Source organism: Notolepis coatsorum, assembly GCF_963971535.1.
Source record: "Notolepis coatsorum genome assembly, chromosome: 16".
NCBI lineage: Eukaryota > Metazoa > Chordata > Actinopteri > Aulopiformes > Paralepididae > Notolepis > Notolepis coatsorum.
Window position 1 is genome coordinate 74,832,628 of NC_140180.1, and position 17,167 is coordinate 74,849,794.

Here is a 17,167-nt window from a genome sequence, read left to right on the forward strand (position 1 = left end):
ACTTTTATTCATATATTTGTTCGGGTCATCTTTTTATTATTATTTAATATCGATTTAAATATATGTCATCGACTGATTTGGGGGGGGGGGTAGGAGACAGGGTTTATTTATTTTAATTATTATTATTTTATTTTGTGTGAATGTTTGTGTGCGTGTTGGGGGGGGGGGGGCGGTTACCGTGGGAACATGTTTAAACAGGAAGCAAGATCAACATGACAGCTGGCTTGCCTTTCGTCTTGTTACGACGAGCGTTTTTCCCTATAGCTAATGTTACCGTTCTCGAAGGTCCCTTTTTATTTCCTTCGCTTACAAATTAATACTAACAGCTGACAAATGGAGATGTACGAGCGCGTCCTGTGTTTGGGCAAAGGCGGCGCGGCGGAGGTGTTCTTGATGAGGCATGTGGAATCCAAGAGCATGCATGCGGTGAAAATAATAAAATCGGACGATTTTAAGAAAACAAGGACACGCGAGACATTCCTCCGAGAGGCTGACATTGTGAGGAGACTGAAGCATCCTCACATAGTAACATGCAGTGATGCCTTTGTGAACTCCGACGATGGATTCATCTACATAGTAATGGACTACTGTGATGGCGGTACACTAGATGACAAAGTCAAAGGAAGGGAGCCCAAGGACTATTTTTCAGAGGAGACTGTAATGGAGTGGTTTGTACAGGTCACTATGGCAGTTAATTATATACACATGGCAAAAATACTTCACAGGGACATCAAAACCTCAAACGTGCTCTTAACAAAAAGAGGAGTGCTGAAGGTGGGGGATTTTGGAATTTCTAAAGTATTGACCAACACCTTGGACATGGCTAGTACGTGTGTTGGGACACCCAACTACCTTAGCCCAGAACTTTGCCAGGATGTCCCATACAGCTCCAAGTCTGATATCTGGGCTCTAGGCTGCTTGCTGTATGAAATATGTTCTCTCCAGCCAGCGTTCACAGCCACAAACCTCCTAAGTTTGTTCTACAAGATCATCAAAGGAGAATACTGTCCTCTGCCCAGCACATACTCTGATACCATCGCCTCTCTCATCCAGAGAATGCTGTGCCCCAGCCCAGAGTACAGGCCAAGTGCTGCCTCTATCCTCAGCATTGCCTATGTGCAAAAATGTCTCCAGGACTATGTAGAGTGCAGACGAACAGAGCTCGGCGTGTCAAACCCAGATGGTGAGTCTTTTCACCTTTCAGAAGAGGGCTGTGTTTCTGCGCAGAAACCCAAAGAGGAGAGCTGTAATTTGATTATAGAGGGAAGACACATGCGCATTGACAAGACAATGGACTCACGTCCTCTCAATGTGTCCCTCTTAGAGGAAGAGAGAGAAGATGACATGGAGTCCTGCTCCAGGGATTCAGAGGAGGAAGACGATGTCAGTGTTGGGGAACAAACGGAATACTCGGATGACTTTGACGATGATGAAAGTTTGTCTTCCACAGAGGCGCACAGGGAGCAGGAACATTCAACTCTTGTGAGCACTGGTAAGACCCTTGGTAAGGCTCTAGGTAAGGCTCTTGGTAAGGCTCTTGGTAAGGCTCTAGGCAGTGTGCGAACCATATCACAATTTTCGGGGGAGCTCCCGAAAACCTCAGAGCGTGTTTTTATAGTCACATATTTGTCATGTGTAGGTGGGTTTTCCAGCAAACTCACCACTCTCGCTGCCGTTGAATTCGTAAGGGCTGCTACCACATAGTAGTACTTGGTGGCATCCGCGGTAATATTCCTGAGAGCGAATTGGGCTATTTGGAAATACGTCCAAGGGTCACAAATGTAGGAATGCAGTAATGATAGCGTAGACGGAGTCGTGTTCCGATGCAAAAACGCTAGTTTATTACGCACAAACAAGACTTCCATTCAACTTTCACTGTCTCTCTTTAACTACGTTATCCCCCGCTAAGGGTCATGGGAGATGTAGTAAACACCACAAAAGGCTAGAATGCCGTGAATTATGTCCCAGTAAGTAGCCACTACACGCAAATCATTAATCATACATCCAAAATAGCATACGTTTATTATTATACACGATGATGATACAGCTCCCAGGGGAGCTTTAGAGACCCCCAGGGGAGCTGATGTCTGATCTAGGGGAGCTATAGCGGACCTAGCTCCCCCCGTGGATCGCACCCTGGCTCTAGGTAAGGCTCTTGGTAAGGCTCTTGGTAAGACCCTATGTAAGGCTCTAGGTAAGGCTCTATGTAAGGCTCTAGGTAAGGCTCTTGGTAAGGCTCTTGGTAAGGCTCTTGGTAAGGCTCTAGGTAAGGCTCTTGGTAAGGCTCCAGGTAAGGCTCTAGGTAAGGCTCTTGGTAAGGCTCTAGGTAAGGCTCTTGGTAAGGCTCTTGGTAAGGCTCTTGGTAAGGCTCTTGGTAAGGCTCTAGGTAAGGCTCTTGGTAAGGCTCTTGGTAAGGCTCTAGGTAAGGCTCTTGGTAAGGCTCTAGGTAAGGCTCTTGGTAAGGCTCTTGGTAAGGCTCTTGGTAAGGCTCTTGGTAAGGCTCTAGGTAAGGCTCCAGGTAAGGCTCTAGGTAAGGCTCTAGGTAAGGCTCTTGGTAAGGCTCTAGGTAAGGCTCTAGGTAAGGCTCTTGGTAAGGCTCTTGGTAAGGCTCTTGGTAAGGCTCTAGGTAAGGCTCTAGGTAAGGCTCTTGGTAAGGCTCTTGGTAAGGCTCTAGGTAAGGCTCTTGGTAAGGCTCTTGGTAAGGCTCTTGGTAAGGCTCTAGGTAAGGCTCCAGGTAAGGCTCTTGGTAAGGCTCTAGGTAAGGCTCTTGGTAAGGCTCTTGGTAAGGCTCTTGGTAAGGCTCTTGGTAAGGCTCTAGGTAAGGCTCTTGGTAAGGCTCTTGGTAAGGCTCTAGGTAAGGCTCTTGGTAAGGCTCTAGGTAAGGCTCTAGGTAAGGCTCTTGGTAAGGCTCTAGGTAAGGCTCTAGGTAAGGCTCTAGGTAAGGCTCTTGGTAAGGCTCTTGGTAAGGCTCCAGGTAAGGCTCTAGGTAAGGCTCTTGGTAAGGCTCTTGGTAAGGCTCTTGGTAAGGCTCTTGGTATGGCTCCAGGTAAGGCTCTTGGTAAGGCTCTTGGTAAGGCTCTTGGTAAGGCTCTTGGTAAGGCTCTTGGTAAGGCTCTTGGTAAGGCTCTAGGTAAGGCTCTTGGTAAGGCTCTTGGTAAGGCTCTTGGTAAGGCTCTTGGTATGGCTCCAGGTAAGGCTCTTGGTAAGGCTCTAGGTAAGGCTCTAGGTAAGGCTCTTGGTAAGGCTCTTGGTAAGGCTCTTGGTAAGGCTCTTGGTATGGCTCCAGGTAAGGCTCTTGGTAAGGCTCTTGGTAAGGCTCTAGGTAAGGCTCTAGGTAAGGCTCTTGGTAAGGCTCTAGGTAAGGCTCCAGGTAAGGCTCTAGGTAAGGCTCTAGGTAAGGCTCTTGGTAAGGCTCTTGGTAAGGCTCTAGGTAAGGCTCTTGGTAAGGCTCCAGGTAAGGCTCTAGGTAAGGCTCTTGGTAAGGCTCTTGGTAAGGCTCTAGGTAAGGCTCTTGGTAAGGCTCCAGGTAAGGCTCTAGGTAAGGCTCTAGGTAAGGCTCTTGGTAAGGCTCTTGGTAAGACCCTAGGTAAGGCTCTAGGTAAGGCTCTAGGTAAGGCTCTAGGTAAGGCTCTTGGTAAGGCTCTAGGTAAGGCTTTTGGTAAGGCTCTAGGTAAGGCTCTAGGTAAGGCTCTTGGTAAGGCTCTAGGTAAGGCTCTTGGTAAGGCTCCAGGTAAGGCTCTAGGTAAGGCTCTAGGTAAGGCTCTTGGTAAGGCTCTAGGTAAGGCTCTAGGTAAGGCTCTTGGTAAGGCTCTTGGTAAGGCTCTTGGTAAGGCTCTTGGTAAGGCTCTAGGTAAGGCTCTTGGTAAGGCTCTAGGTAAGGCTCTAGGTAAGGCTCTTTTGTTAAGGCTCTAGGTAAGGCTCTTGGTAAGGCTCTATGTAAGGCTCTTGGTAAGGCTCTTGGTAAGGCTCTAGGTAAGGCTCTTGGTAAGGCTCTTGGTAAGGCTCTTGGTAAGGCTCTAGGTAAGGCTCTATGTAAGGCTCTAGGTAAGGCTCTTGGTAAGGCTCTTGGTAAGGCTCTTGGTAAGGCTCTTGGTAAGGCTCTAGGTAAGGCTCTTGGTAAGGCTCTAGGTAAGGCTCTTGGTAAGGCTCTAGGTAAGGCTCTTGGTAAGGCTCTTGGTAAGGCTCTAGGTAAGGCTCTAGGTAAGGCTCTAGGTAAGGCTCTAGGTAAGGCTCTTGGTAAGGCTCTTGGTAAGACCCTAGGTAAGGCTCTAGGTAAGGCTCTAGGTAAGGCTCTAGGTAAGGCTCTTGGTAAGGCTCTAGGTAAGGCTTTTGGTAAGACCCTAGGTAAGGCTCTAGGTAAGGCTCTAGGTAAGGCTCTAGGTAAGGCTCTTGGTAAGGCTCTAGGTAAGGCTTTTGGTAAGGCTCTAGGTAAGGCTCTAGGTAAGGCTCTTGGTAAGGCTCTAGGTAAGGCTCTTGGTAAGGCTCCAGGTAAGGCTCTAGGTAAGGCTCTAGGTAAGGCTCTTGGTAAGGCTCTAGGTAAGGCTCTAGGTAAGGCTCTTGGTAAGGCTCTTGGTAAGGCTCTTGGTAAGGCTCTTGGTAAGGCTCTAGGTAAGGCTCTTGGTAAGGCTCTAGGTAAGGCTCTAGGTAAGGCTCTTTTGTTAAGGCTCTAGGTAAGGCTCTTGGTAAGGCTCTATGTAAGGCTCTTGGTAAGGCTCTTGGTAAGGCTCTAGGTAAGGCTCTTGGTAAGGCTCTTGGTAAGGCTCTTGGTAAGGCTCTAGGTAAGGCTCTATGTAAGGCTCTAGGTAAGGCTCTTGGTAAGGCTCTTGGTAAGGCTCTTGGTAAGGCTCTTGGTAAGGCTCTAGGTAAGGCTCTTGGTAAGGCTCTAGGTAAGGCTCTTGGTAAGGCTCTAGGTAAGGCTCTTGGTAAGGCTCTTGGTAAGGCTCTAGGTAAGGCTCTAGGTAAGGCTCTAGGTAAGGCTCTTGGTAAGGCTCTTGGTAAGGCTCTTGGTAAGGCTCTTGGTAAGGCTCTTGGTAAGGCTCTTGGTACGGCTCTTGGTAAGGCTCTTGGTAAGGCTCTTGGTAAGGCTCTTGGTAAGGCTCTAGGTAAGGCTCTTGGTAAGGCTCTAGGTAAGGCTCTTGGTAAGGCTCTAGGTAAGGCTCTTGGTAAGGCTCTTGGTAAGGCTCTAGGTAAGGCTCTAGGTAAGGCTCTAGGTAAGGCTCTAGGTAAGGCTCTTGGTAAGGCTCTTGGTAAGGCTCTTGGTAAGGCTCTTGGTACGGCTCTTGGTAAGGCTCTAGGTAAGGCTCCAGGTAAGGCTCTTGGTAAGGCTCTTGGTAAGGCTCTAGGTAAGGCTCTAGGTAAGGCTCTTGGTAAAGCTCTTGGTACGGCTCCAGGTAAGGCTCTAGGTAAGGCTCTAGGTAAGGCTCTAGGTAAGGCTCTTGGTAAGGCTCTTGGTAAGGCTCTTGGTAAGGCTCTTGGTAAGGCTCTAGGTAAGGCTCTTGGTACGGCTCTTGGTAAGGCTCTAGGTAAGGCTCTAGGTAAGGCTCTTGGTAAGGCTCTTGGTAAGGCTCTAGGTAAGGCTCTTGGTAAGGCTCTTGGTAAGGCTCTAGGTAAGGCTCTTGGTAAGGCTCTAGGTAAGGCTCTAGGTAAGGCTCTTGGTAAGGCTCTAGGTAAGGCTCTAGGTAAGGCTCTAGGTAAGGCTCTTGGTAAGGCTCTTGGTAAGGCTCTTGGTAAGCTCTTGGTAAGGCTCTTGGTAAGGCTCTTGGTAAGGCTCTAGGTAAGGCTCTTGGTAAGGCTCTTGGTAAGGCTCTAGGTAAGGCTCTTGGTAAGGCTCTAGGTAAGGCTATTGGTAAGGCTCTTGGTAAGGCTCTAGGTAAGGCTCTTGGTAAGGCTCTTGGTAAGGCTCTAGGTAAGGCTTTAGGTAAGGCTCTTGGTAAGGCTCTTGGTAAGGCTCTAGGTAAGGCTCTTGTTAAGGCTCTAGGTAAGGCTCTAGGTAAGGCTCTTGGTAAGGCTCTAGGTAAGGCTCTTGGTAAGGCTCTAGGTAAGGCTCTTGGTAAGGCTCTTGGTAAGGCTCTAGGTAAGGCTCTTGGTAAGGCTCTTGGTAAGGCTCTAGGTAAGGCTCTAGGTAAGGCTCTTGGTAAGGCTCTTGGTAAGGCTCTTGGTAAGGCTCTTGGTAAGGCTCTAGGTAAGGCTCTTGGTAAGGCTCTAGGTAAGGCTCTTGGTAAGGTTCTTGGTAAGGCTCTAGGTAAGGCTCTTGGTAAGGCTCTAGGTAAGGCTCTTGGTAAGGTTCTTGGTAAGGCTCTAGGTAAGGCTCTTGGTAAGGCTCTAGGTAAGGCTCTTGGTAAGGTTCTTGGTAAGGCTCTAGGTAAGGCTCTTGGTAAGGCTCTAGGTAAGGCTCTTGGTAAGGCTCTTGGTAAGGCTCTAGGTAAGGCTATTGGTAAGGCTCTAGGTAAGGCTCTAGGTAAGGCTCTTGGTAAGGCTCTTGGTAAGGCTCTTGGTAAGGCTCTATGTAAGGCTCTTGGTAAGGCTCTTGGTAAGGCTCTATGTAAGGCTCTTGGTAAGGCTCTTGGTAAGGCTCTAGGTAAAGCTCTTGGTAAGGCTCTTGGTAAGGCTCTAGGTAAGGCTCTTGGTAAGGCTCTAGGTAAGGCTCTTGGTAAGGCTCTTGGTAAGGCTCTTGGTAAGGCTCTTGGTAAGGCTCTAGGTAAGGCTCTATGTAAGGCTCTAGGTAAGGCTCTTGGTAAGGCTCTTGGTAAGGCTCTAGGTAAGGCTCTTGGTAAGGCTCTAGGTAAGGCTCTTGGTAAGGCTCTTGGTAAGGCTCTAGGTAAGGCTCTTGGTAAGGCTCTTGGTAAGGCTCTAGGTAAGGCTCTTGGTAAGGCTCTTGGTAAGGCTCTTGGTAAGGCTCTAGGTAAGGCTCTTGGTAAGGCTCTTGGTAAGGCTCTTGGTAAGGCTCTAGGTAAGGCTCTTGGTAAGGCTCTAGGTAAGGCTCTTGGTAAGGCTCTTGGTAAGGCTCTAGGTAAGGCTCTAGGTAAGGCTCTTGGTAAGGCTCTAGGTAAGGCTCTTGGTAAGGCTCTTGGTAAGGCTCTTGGTAAGGCTCTAGGTAAGGCTCTAGGTAAGGCTCTTGGTAAGGCTCTAGGTAAGGCTCTAGGTAAGGCTTTGGTAAGGCTCTTGGTAAGGCTCTTGGTAAGGCTCTAGGTAAGGCTCTAGGTAAGGCTTTGGTAAGGCTCTTGGTAAGGCTCTTGGTAAGGCTCTAGGTAAGGCTCTAGGTAAGGCTCTTGGTAAGGCTCCAGGTAAGGCTCTTGGTAAGGCTCTAGGTAAGGCTCTTGGTAAGGCTCTTGGTAAGGCTCTTGGTAAGGCTCTATGTAAGGCTCTTGGTAAGGCTCTATGTAAGGCTCTAGGTAAGGCTCTAGGTAAGGCTCTAGGTAATGCTCTTGGTAAGGCTCTAGGTAAGGCTCTTGGTAAGGCTCTTGGTAAGGCTCTTGGTAAGGCTCTATGTAAGGCTCTAGGTAAGGCTCTAGGTAAGGCTCTTGGTAAGGCTCTTGGTAAGGCTCTAGGTAAGGCTCTTGGTAAGGCTCTTGGTAAGGCTCTTGGTAAGGCTCTAGGTAAGGCTCTTGGTAAGGCTCTTGGTAAGGCTCTAGGTAAGGCTCTTGGTAAGGCTCTTGGTAAGGCTCTTGGTAAGGCTCTAGGTAAGGCTCTTGGTAAGGCTCTTGGTAAGGCTCTTGGTAAGGCTCTTGGTAAGGCTCTTGGTAAGGCTCTTGGTAAGGCTCTAGGTAAGGCTCTTGGTAAGGCTCTTGGTAAGGCTCTTGGTAAGGCTCTATGTAAGGCTCTAGGTAAGGCTCTAGGTAAGGCTCTTGGTAAGGCTCTTGGTAAGGCTCTTGGTAAGGCTCTTGGTATGGCTCCAGGTAAGGCTCTTGGTAAGGCTCTTGGTAAGGCTCTTGGTATGGCTCTCTAGGTAAGGCTCTTGGTAAGGCTCCAGGTAAGGCTCTAGGTAAGGCTCTTGGTAAGGCTCTTGGTAAGGCTCTTGGTATGGCTCCAGGTAAGGCTCTTGGTAAGGCTCTTGGTAAGGCTCTAGGTAAGGCTCTTGGTAAGGCTCTTGGTAAGGCTCTTGGTAAGGCTCTTGGTAAGGCTCTAGGTAAGGCTCTAGGTAAGGCTCTTGGTAAGGCTCTAGGTAAGGCTCTAGGTAAGGCTATTGGTAAGGCTCTAGGTAAGGCTCTAGGTAAGGCTCTTGGTAAGGCTCTTGGTAATGCTCTAGGTAAGGCTCTTGGTAAGGCTCTTGGTAAGGCTCTAGGTAAGGCTCTAGGTAAGGCTCTTGGTAAGGCTCTTGGTAAGGCTCTAGGTAAGGCTCTTGGTAAGGCTCTAGGTAAGGCTCTTGGTAAGGCTCTAGGTAAGGCTCTTGGTAAGGCTCTTGGTAAGGCTCTTGGTAAGGCTCTTGGTAAGGCTCTTGGTAAGGCTCTAGGTAAGGCTCTTGGTAAGGCTCTAGGTAAGGCTCTAGGTAAGGCTCTAGGTAAGGCTCTTGGTAAGGCTCTAGGTAAGGCTCTAGGTAAGGCTCTTGGTAAGGCTCTTGGTAAGGCTCTAGGTAAGGCTCTTGGTAAGGCTCTAGGTAAGGCTCTTGGTAAGGCTCTTGGTAAGGCTCTAGGTAAGGCTCTTGGTAAGGCTCTAGGTAAGGCTCTAGGTAAGGCTCTTGGTAAGGCTCTAGGTAAGGCTCTTGGTAAGGCTCTTGGTAAGGCTCTTGGTATGGCTCCAGGTAAGGCTCTTGGTAAGGCTCTTGGTAAGGCTCTTGGTATGGCTCCAGGTAAGGCTCTAGGTAAGGCTCTAGGTAAGGCTCTTGGTAAGGCTCTTGGTAAGGCTCTTGGTAAGGCTCTTGGTAAGGCTCTAGGTAAGGCTCTATAAAGCTCTTGGTAAGGTTCTAGGTAAGGCTCTAGGTAAGGCTCTTGGTAAGGCTCTAGGTAAGGCTCTTGGTAATGCTCTTGGTAAGGCTCTAGGTAAGGCTCTTGGTAAGGCTCTTGGTAAGGCTCTAGGTAAGGCTCTTGGTAAGGCTCTTGGTAAGGCTCTAGGTAAGGCTCTAGGTAAGGCTCTTGGTAAGGCTCTAGGTAAGGCTCTTGGTAAGGCTCTTGGTAAGGCTCTTGGTAAGGCTCTTGGTAAGGCTCTAGGTAAGGCTCTTGGTAAGGCTCTTGGTAAGGCTCTTGGTAAGGCTCTTGGTAAGGCTCTTGGTATGGCTCCAGGTAAGGCTCTTGGTAAGGCTCTTGGTAAGGCTCTTGGTATGGCTCCAGGTAAGGCTCTAGGTAAGGCTCTAGGTAAGGCTCTTGGTAAGGCTCTAGGTAAGGCTCTAGGTAAGGCTCTTGGTAAGGCTCTTGGTATGGCTCCAGGTAAGGCTCTTGGTATGGCTCTAGGTAAGGCTCTAGCCTAGGTAAGGCTCTATAAAGCTCTTGGTAAGGTTCTAGGTAAAGCTCTTGGTAAGGCTATTGGTATGGCTCTTGGTAAGGCTCTTGGTAAGGCTCTTGGTAAGGCAGTGTTGGAAACAGGAAGTGCACAGGCTCACTTACCACAAGAGCATTTCATTGTCTGTATTTCAAACCTTTATTTAACCTCAAAAGGCAACTGAGGTTTCCCTAATTTCCATCAGTTACTCCAACAAAGGTTGAAGATCAAGGTTCTAAACTCTGCAGCAGAGAGGAGAATCTCAAGCTTTAAAGGAACACGCTAACTTTTTGGGAAATTAACTTATTTGCCATCTACCCTGGAGTTAGACAAGCATACCCTTTTCTTCTCTGTGCATGCATTAGGCTTAGGGAACAGCTGCACCGTTACCCTAGCTTAGCATCATTCACTGGAAGTAGGGCTGGGCGATATGGCCTAAATATGATATCACGATATTTTCTGACCTTTCGGCGATACACGATACACATCACGATGTTTTTCTTTTTTTCCCCAAACAATTCATTATGAGGCTTACCAAGACAATTTGAGTTTGCAAGCTAACATTAAAGACTAAATAAAATACCCATGCATTTAGCATTTTTATATTATATATTAGATTTAGATTATTGGATTATTAGATTATATATTGCATATATTTAGCAATGAGATATTATATGATTTAGATATGAAATATGATTAATTGAAAATGGGGGACCCTGATGTAAACAAGACGAAAGACTTTCTCTGGTCTGCATCCCCTTAACAATTGTATGTATTGAGCTGTACTGTACCCATTCTGCAATATGTTAATAAAGTTTTAAATCAATCAATCAATCAATAAATAGCATTTTAGCATTTTTATGAAACTACTGTATATTTGTATGTCTCTAAATGTTTTGATGAATTGAAAATGGAGGACCCTTATGTAAAAAAGCCGAAAGTCTTTTTCTGGTCTTCATCCCCCAGTCCACTGTTGTTGTATTGAGCTGTACTGTATTGTACCCATTCTGCAATCGTTAATAACGTTTCCATTCATTCGATCATTCAGCCGGCAGAGTCTGCCAATTACGTCACACCGATTGAACCCGCCCTGCTGTTCTTAGCACCAATCGGCAAGCTCTATGCGTTTTTTACTTCCGCAATTGATTTTGACGAGAGCTGAGCTCAGCTCAACCATATAGATATCTATGAGCTCAACGACAACAACAGCTCCCTGCGGCAGACGAGTGATTACCAGCGCACCGCAGCATGACTAAACAAGCCATAATGATTTTATTGCAACGAATGTTATAATTAAAGCCTTTCCATACATCTGTCTGATTGAAAACGTTATTAACAGACCGCAGAATGGGCATGCACAACTCCGCACGGGCTGAGATATGAACAGTAACGCTTGCTATCTATGTCGTCATTGGACATTGCTATGTTTGGGTAAATACGCGAATGTTATTGAACGTGTAACTATATAACGTTAATGCCACAAAACGAATGCCTTTGTTAATAATAATTAGTAACTTTGATGCAGTAGTGTGTGTGGGGGCGGCGTTGTTCAAAAGTTTGAACGGGTGTGGACCAGATTGACGCGACACAATCCTCTTGGGCAAAACATCACGATATCCACAATACGTTAAAAAAGTGTATCGTTAATGAACTGTACCCGATATTTATATAATATCGTCATATCGCCCAGCCCTAACTGGAAGTAGGTGTGCCAGTGTAGCCTAGTTCCCAACAGTCACGAAATACACTCCAAATACAACTCCAAAACTTTCCTCTACTGATTCTACTAGAGTTCTACTAAAGTGAAATATCCTTTTAAGTTCTGTCACTGATCATCTTAACCACATATATCTGTTCCTCTATGTCTGTGTCAAGGAAACTTTAAAAGAAGGAAGGGTCAACATGTCACAGTGTAATAATAATAATAATAATAATACATTTATTTTATATAACGCCTTACATTAGGCATCTCAAAGTGCTTTACATACATGGCATTATCGGACAAACACAGTACATGGACAAACACAGTACATGGACTTTCACAATGACGACATGGTGGGGATAATACAGAGAGAGAGAGACAGCTTAGAGACAAGACAGAGAGACAATTTTTAAATAAATAATAATACTAAAATATAGGTGTGTACAGTAGTGCATGAACACACATTGGTGCCATGTGTGGAAACTTCCAGTTCAGTTTACATTGAGTTGAATGGGATCAGCCGTCTCCTCGTTTATGTCATTTAAACAGGTTATTACCTTGGATGTCAGAATCATTGTTAAAAGCTAGCTAGTTTGATATGTTGGTTGATGTATAATTCCTCAGATAGCTTTTATATTTTGCTTCTCCCTGCATTTCAAGTTTCAATAGAACAGGCACCAAGCAGAGCATAGAATGCTAGTATTCTGATGTGATGACCCTTCCTTCAGAACATCCCACTCCACTGACCCATGCCTTCTCTATTTGAACGACCACATCAAATAAGAGGTGGACGTGGGCAAATACTGCGGCATGGTCATGCTGGACCTACAAAAGGCCTTCGACACTGCCAATCACTCCATTCTGATTGACAAGCTAAAAGCAATTGGTTTTGATAGTCTTATCAGTGAGCTGGTATTCTGACATGATGACCCTTCCTTCTTTTGTAGTTCCCTCGGTCTGTGTCATGTCACTCAGCTGATCTTGACCCTGTGTCTTGCAGTGACCGGTGAAGGGTCAGAGCATGGAGAGTATCCTGATGACTTTGAGGAAGATGAGAAGGAGGAGGAAGAGGGCGAGGACATAGCAACTTTGCGCCACAGTGCCCACGTTGCTCTTCAACTGTCAACAGAAGGTGGCAGCGATGATCTGATAGAAGAGTTTCACCTCAGGGATGCTGGAGGATTGGCTATCATTCTGAAAACACTGAGGGAAAAATGCATTGTGGGTAAGAATGTTGCAGTGTGGGGGATAGATTCAGAGATGATAATAATCATAATATTTAAAGGAGTAATAATTCTTTACAAATAATAATACATCCACAGTATTTTTAGAAATGTGCGAAATAAAAGTATTGCTTTTGCCCCAAAAAGTTATTGATTAATGAATGAATAATAAAAATAATTTGGGTGGGTCCAAAATGAATGTTGTTTACATGTATCCCCTCCCTACTTCCCATTTCCCCATGATTGGATAAATAACATGCTGGTGCTCCAGTACCACACCCAGTGGCTGAATGTTACCTTTAAAAACAAACAAATCCCTCTAGTCCTTTTGGATAGATCATAGTCCAGTAAAGATATTTCTTAGTGGAAACAGTCAAAATATTTCAGCCACTGTTTGATTGTCTGTTTATAATTGCAGAGGACGTCGGGCCATCTCGCTTTGAGGAGAGCGGAGGCCACTTTGTGAAAGACCCGCAGGCCCCATCTTGAGCGCACATCAGGGGCAAACCACCTGGACCAAGAGATGACACATGACTACAAGATGAGCCATCAAGTGCCTCCAAGTGAGATGCACTTGATGTCATTCCTTCATGATCTGTGTAATTCATTGCTAGATTAATCAAAATTCAGAACACTAGATGGAGGTAGATATATTCAACAAAGTATTTTAACACTAGTTCAACCTCACAACACAAAGTAATATTCGGGCTCATATTGTTGTTGGCAATGCAAAAGAAAAGTGCAAAAAAAGTCTGGAAACGCCTAGATAGACTTTGCACCATGAATGGAGAGATAGAAATGGGAGTTGAATTTGATGCACCTCAACCTATGGTTATTGTAACATAAATGATACAGAGAAACAAATGTTTTTTCCTAAAGTATGCATAATAAACAGTATCCGAAGTACTGGTGGCAATGGCAATATTCTTACATGGGTCACTGGACATTTCCAAATAAAAACGTTCTTAATTAGCCGACATCAAGATCAGCTTAGTCATGTTTACTGAATAATAGATCATCCATGTCACACAGCATATCACAAGTCAAGTCAAGAGTTTTATTTGTCACGGCATACAAGTATACAATGAAATGCGGGTGGTCTTGCCCGCAACGATGTGCAATACAGTGGTACAACATATAATAGAATCCAATAAAAACAACATTGTGCAATAACAGGTAACAGGTAACATGGTGTGACATCTCGGTATCTGTATCCTGCGTGTGTGAACCTTGTATGTGAATATGTACAGTACAGTAAGCTAGGTAATGTTACCTTGCAGTAGAACAGCACTTACTGTATTGCTCCCTCGACTAATGGGCACGACTTACCCCTCTTATAGGTTAATGAAGGTTCAACGTTGTCACCTAGGGCTATGTAAGCTACCGGGACTTTCTTTCTCACATATGTTCTAAACTCTGTGCTTTTCAATAAATCAGTTTCCAGTGTGCAACTAATGTGGTCGTCCATTTTGTTGAGAAATGGCACTTGCCACTCATACTAGAAGTGTAGAAGAGTTGTACTATACATAGACACTCAACACCAGGCACGTGCACACATAGAGGCCAAGGGGTGCTTGAGCCTCATCAAAAAAGTGCCCTTTTTGAAGAAAAAAAAATAGAAAAAAAACGTTATTTTTTTTATTATACATATTTTTTTACCGTTACGCATATAGACTGCCCTTCCAACTGAAAAATGTCAGGATAGAATCAAAATATTAGGTAAAGAGAGAGAGATGCCCCATATTCCATTGCAGTTTGCACGGCCTCCTCACCGTGCCTCTCCACGGACCTATATATTTTATGCATAGCGTGGGTGGTGATGATGATGATGATAGAAACCGCTGTGGCGCATACAGTTGAATGCTGGTATTACACTCACTGAGGGACACGAAGAAGTCAAGTCCGATGGGATTTGGGAATCTCAAATACAAATCGGGATTGGAATAAAAAATGCATTTATATTAAACAATACAGAATATACAGCACTTCTTGGGGTCTGTAGGGTAAGCACTTATTCCCTCCCCCCTGAACATTAATGGAGATGTATGGGCCTTTTAAGTCAGTGATAAAAGTGTCTTTCAAGGATAAGTGAGCTCCTGCACTGATTATTATAGTTCAATATTCAATATTTGATCACCAAAACCCCCCAAAAAGCATAAAAAGGGGGCCCCCCTCGCGCGCTCGGTTAACATATACACACAAGTGTAGTGCTCTTTTCAGCCTTTGAGCACCTGCCCCTCTAAAGTCCTGTGCACGTCCCTGCTCGACACTTCAGAATCAGAACAAGGTTTTCTCTGGTATCACAGTGGCTAAAAAGCTGATAGCATCACGATGGTTTCAACCGGAAAAAATTTGCCGGAAGGTCTGGATTCTTACATATCTCGATGTGATTTATCAAGAAATATCTACAGCAAGAATTTTGGGTCTCAATGAATCCAAAATGACAATGTGGTTAGAAGTGGTGGAGAGAATAAAAGCTAGCATATAATGGTAGTGTCTGGTTAGGAGCGAGTGATAATGGATGGATTATCCAATGGGGGGTCCGGGAGGGGGGGGGGGGGGTACGAGCTAGAGCATATGTGTGTAGGGTATTAGATAGCAGGTATTAGGGGTATATCCTGTATAAGACATTTAACTAAATGGTGACTTCATTGGATGTGCACTGTTAATTAATGCTTGTATATCTTATCTTGTGTTGTCATGTTTGTTTAAAAAATAATAAAAAGATAAAATACAAAGAACAAGGTTTTCTTTGCCAAGTATGTCATACATGGAATGTGGCACAGTGCTTGCTCACACAAGAGGAATTAAAAACATAATTTTTTTTTATTAGAAATATAAAACAAGTGGAGTTTATGCAGAGAAGGGCTGGGAGGTGTCGGGCAAATCCAGTGGGGTCGAAGGTCAAACATTTTATCTGAGCAGTGTCAGATTATAATAGGTGCACAACAAATATACAGAAAATGTTCAGGGGTGAAAAGTGTGGTGGAACCGGACTCATCAATTATGTCATAGACGGATCTTCATGATTAATATAGGTTTAATAGTGAAACACATATACAAACGTACATGTTAGTTAAATGAGCTTTGCTGAGAGGAGTGCTCTCATCCTGGCCAGTTAGGAGAGACGGATCCAGCTCTCTTGTGGATAGAGAAGGGCGGGGGTTAGGGGGTGGTTTTGGTTGAGTGAATGCTGGGCTGGCGCATGAGTGGATAATGTGCCTGGAGAGTGTTGTTGATCAAAAGGAAAGAAAGAATCAAAGTAACAAACAAAACTAAAGCCATGAGGGACGTTTTTATAGGCCTGCCCACGGGTGTTCAGTGATTCCTGAACCAGAATAGAGCAAACGGAACAGAGTAACCACGTAATGATCCACTACAGCCAGCAGAGGGCAGTGCCACAAGCAAGTCAAAGTATAATAATAATAATAATAATAATAATAATAATAATAATAATAATAATAATAATAATAATAATAATAATAATAATAATAATAATAATAATAATAATAATAATAATAATAATAATAATAATAATAATAATAATAATAATAATAATAATAATAATAATAATAATAATAATAATAATAATAATAATAATAATAATAATAATAATTAATAATAATAATAATAATAATAATAATAATAATTAATAATAATAATAATAATATTAATAATAATAACTGGACTTTGAAGAAGTCTTTATTCGTCATGCAGTGACACACACATGCGATGGGCGGCACACACACAGGAACACACACATGCAATTTTTTTGGGTCGCCAATGAGTGTGTGAAAGTGCGTGTATTTGTGTGTGTGTGTGTGTGTGTGTGTGTGTGTGTGTGTTGGTGGAGGTGGAAGTGGGGGGGTCCTCACTGTTAAATAATATATTATCTTTAAGTATATTAGCTTCAATAGTTAAAATAATATAACATGGTAGCTTACTCATTTACATTTACATTTACATTTAATCATTTAGCCTGACGCTTTTATCCAAAGCGACTTACAATTGTGTACAACAAGTCAGCAGGAGGGGTACACCTCTGGCTAGCAGTGTTGAACCCGAGTATAGACATATTAGTTTAGATAAAAAAAGAAATCTGATATTGATTGAAAAAGTGTTTTCAGTCGGCGGCGGAAGATTGGGCAGGTTTGAGCTGTGCTGACTGTGGTGGGAAGTTTGTTCTTTACCACCACATAGGGCCAGGGCAGAGAATAGCAGTTTAGTTTATCTTATCATCACGCAATCTGTCATCTGTAGGCCAAAGATTTTGACACCCATGCAAAGACTCTGTTTGCATTCACTTACTCAAACACAAACAGTAGACCTTCATGAATGCACAAGTTCCATCTCACAAGCACACACACACACACAGATGTCTCTCTCTCTCTCTCTCTCTCTCTCTCTCTCTCTCTCTCTCTCTCTCTCTCTCTCTCTCTCTCTCACTCAGGCCTTGTCCATAGGCTGCGGTTACATTAAAGACAAAACGATTTCGTTTCATTTCACTTTTCTGAACGTTGCGTTTATGCAGTCAGGTTAGACGCCGTTTGTCTCCTGTATGTGCAGGAGGTATTTGTCGTGTGCACAAGCCAGACAGAGAGGTGCGTGGGCTCACGCTGTATATAGCGCGATAAAAGGACATATAATAAGCGCCTTTGTATTGTAAGTAACCGTTGCATTTGTACTGTGTTCATTCAATAAATATAGTTATCATGGCGTGAGAGGGATGAGGACTTGTGATGATGATCCCAAGATAATAAACGCCCGTTTATAAAGAACCGACCTGTGCTCTCTCGTAAATTACACACTGGACTGTAGCCTTTTTCTCCTG

The 17,167-nt window shown here is 44.4% G+C and overlaps 2 protein-coding genes across 3 annotated transcripts; both read left to right on the forward strand.

Annotated features, from left to right (window-relative positions):
* Positions 1-333: 333 nt before the first annotated feature.
* On the forward strand, positions 334-1,287 carry nek12 (NIMA-related kinase 12; the record flags this gene model as incomplete). Its single annotated transcript, XM_084332090.1, has 1 exon — positions 334-1,287. A coding segment is annotated over one exon (954 nt), but the record flags the coding sequence as incomplete, so codon positions are not given.
* On the forward strand, positions 1,276-13,662 carry LOC311242844 (uncharacterized protein). Of its 2 annotated transcripts, none has more exons than XM_084331895.1 (3): positions 1,276-1,492; positions 12,114-12,338; positions 12,755-13,662. In XM_084331895.1, the coding sequence occupies exons 1-3, from the start codon at positions 1,291-1,293 to the stop codon at positions 12,823-12,825; spliced, it is 498 nt and encodes a 165-aa protein (XP_084188021.1). In that variant the 5' UTR covers positions 1,276-1,290; the 3' UTR covers positions 12,826-13,662. The 2 variants fall into 2 exon arrangements, with proteins under 2 accessions (XP_084188021.1, XP_084188022.1); XM_084331896.1 differs by having other exon boundaries at positions 12,114-12,334.
* Positions 13,663-17,167: the final 3,505 nt, after the last annotated feature.

What these genes read in the sequence shown, in the direction of transcription:
- LOC311242844 (XM_084331895.1), top strand. Translation starts at nt 1,291, where the DNA reads ATGGACTCACGTCCTCTCAATGTGTCCCTCTTAGAGGAAGAGAGAGAA. An exon ending in TTCAACTCTTGTGAGCACTG is followed by an intron (nt 1,493 to 12,113) that starts GTAAGACCCTTG and finishes TGTGTCTTGCAG; the next exon opens with TGACCGGTGAAGGGTCAGAG. An exon ending in GAGGGAAAAATGCATTGTGG is followed by an intron (nt 12,339 to 12,754) that starts GTAAGAATGTTG and finishes TTATAATTGCAG; the next exon opens with AGGACGTCGGGCCATCTCGC.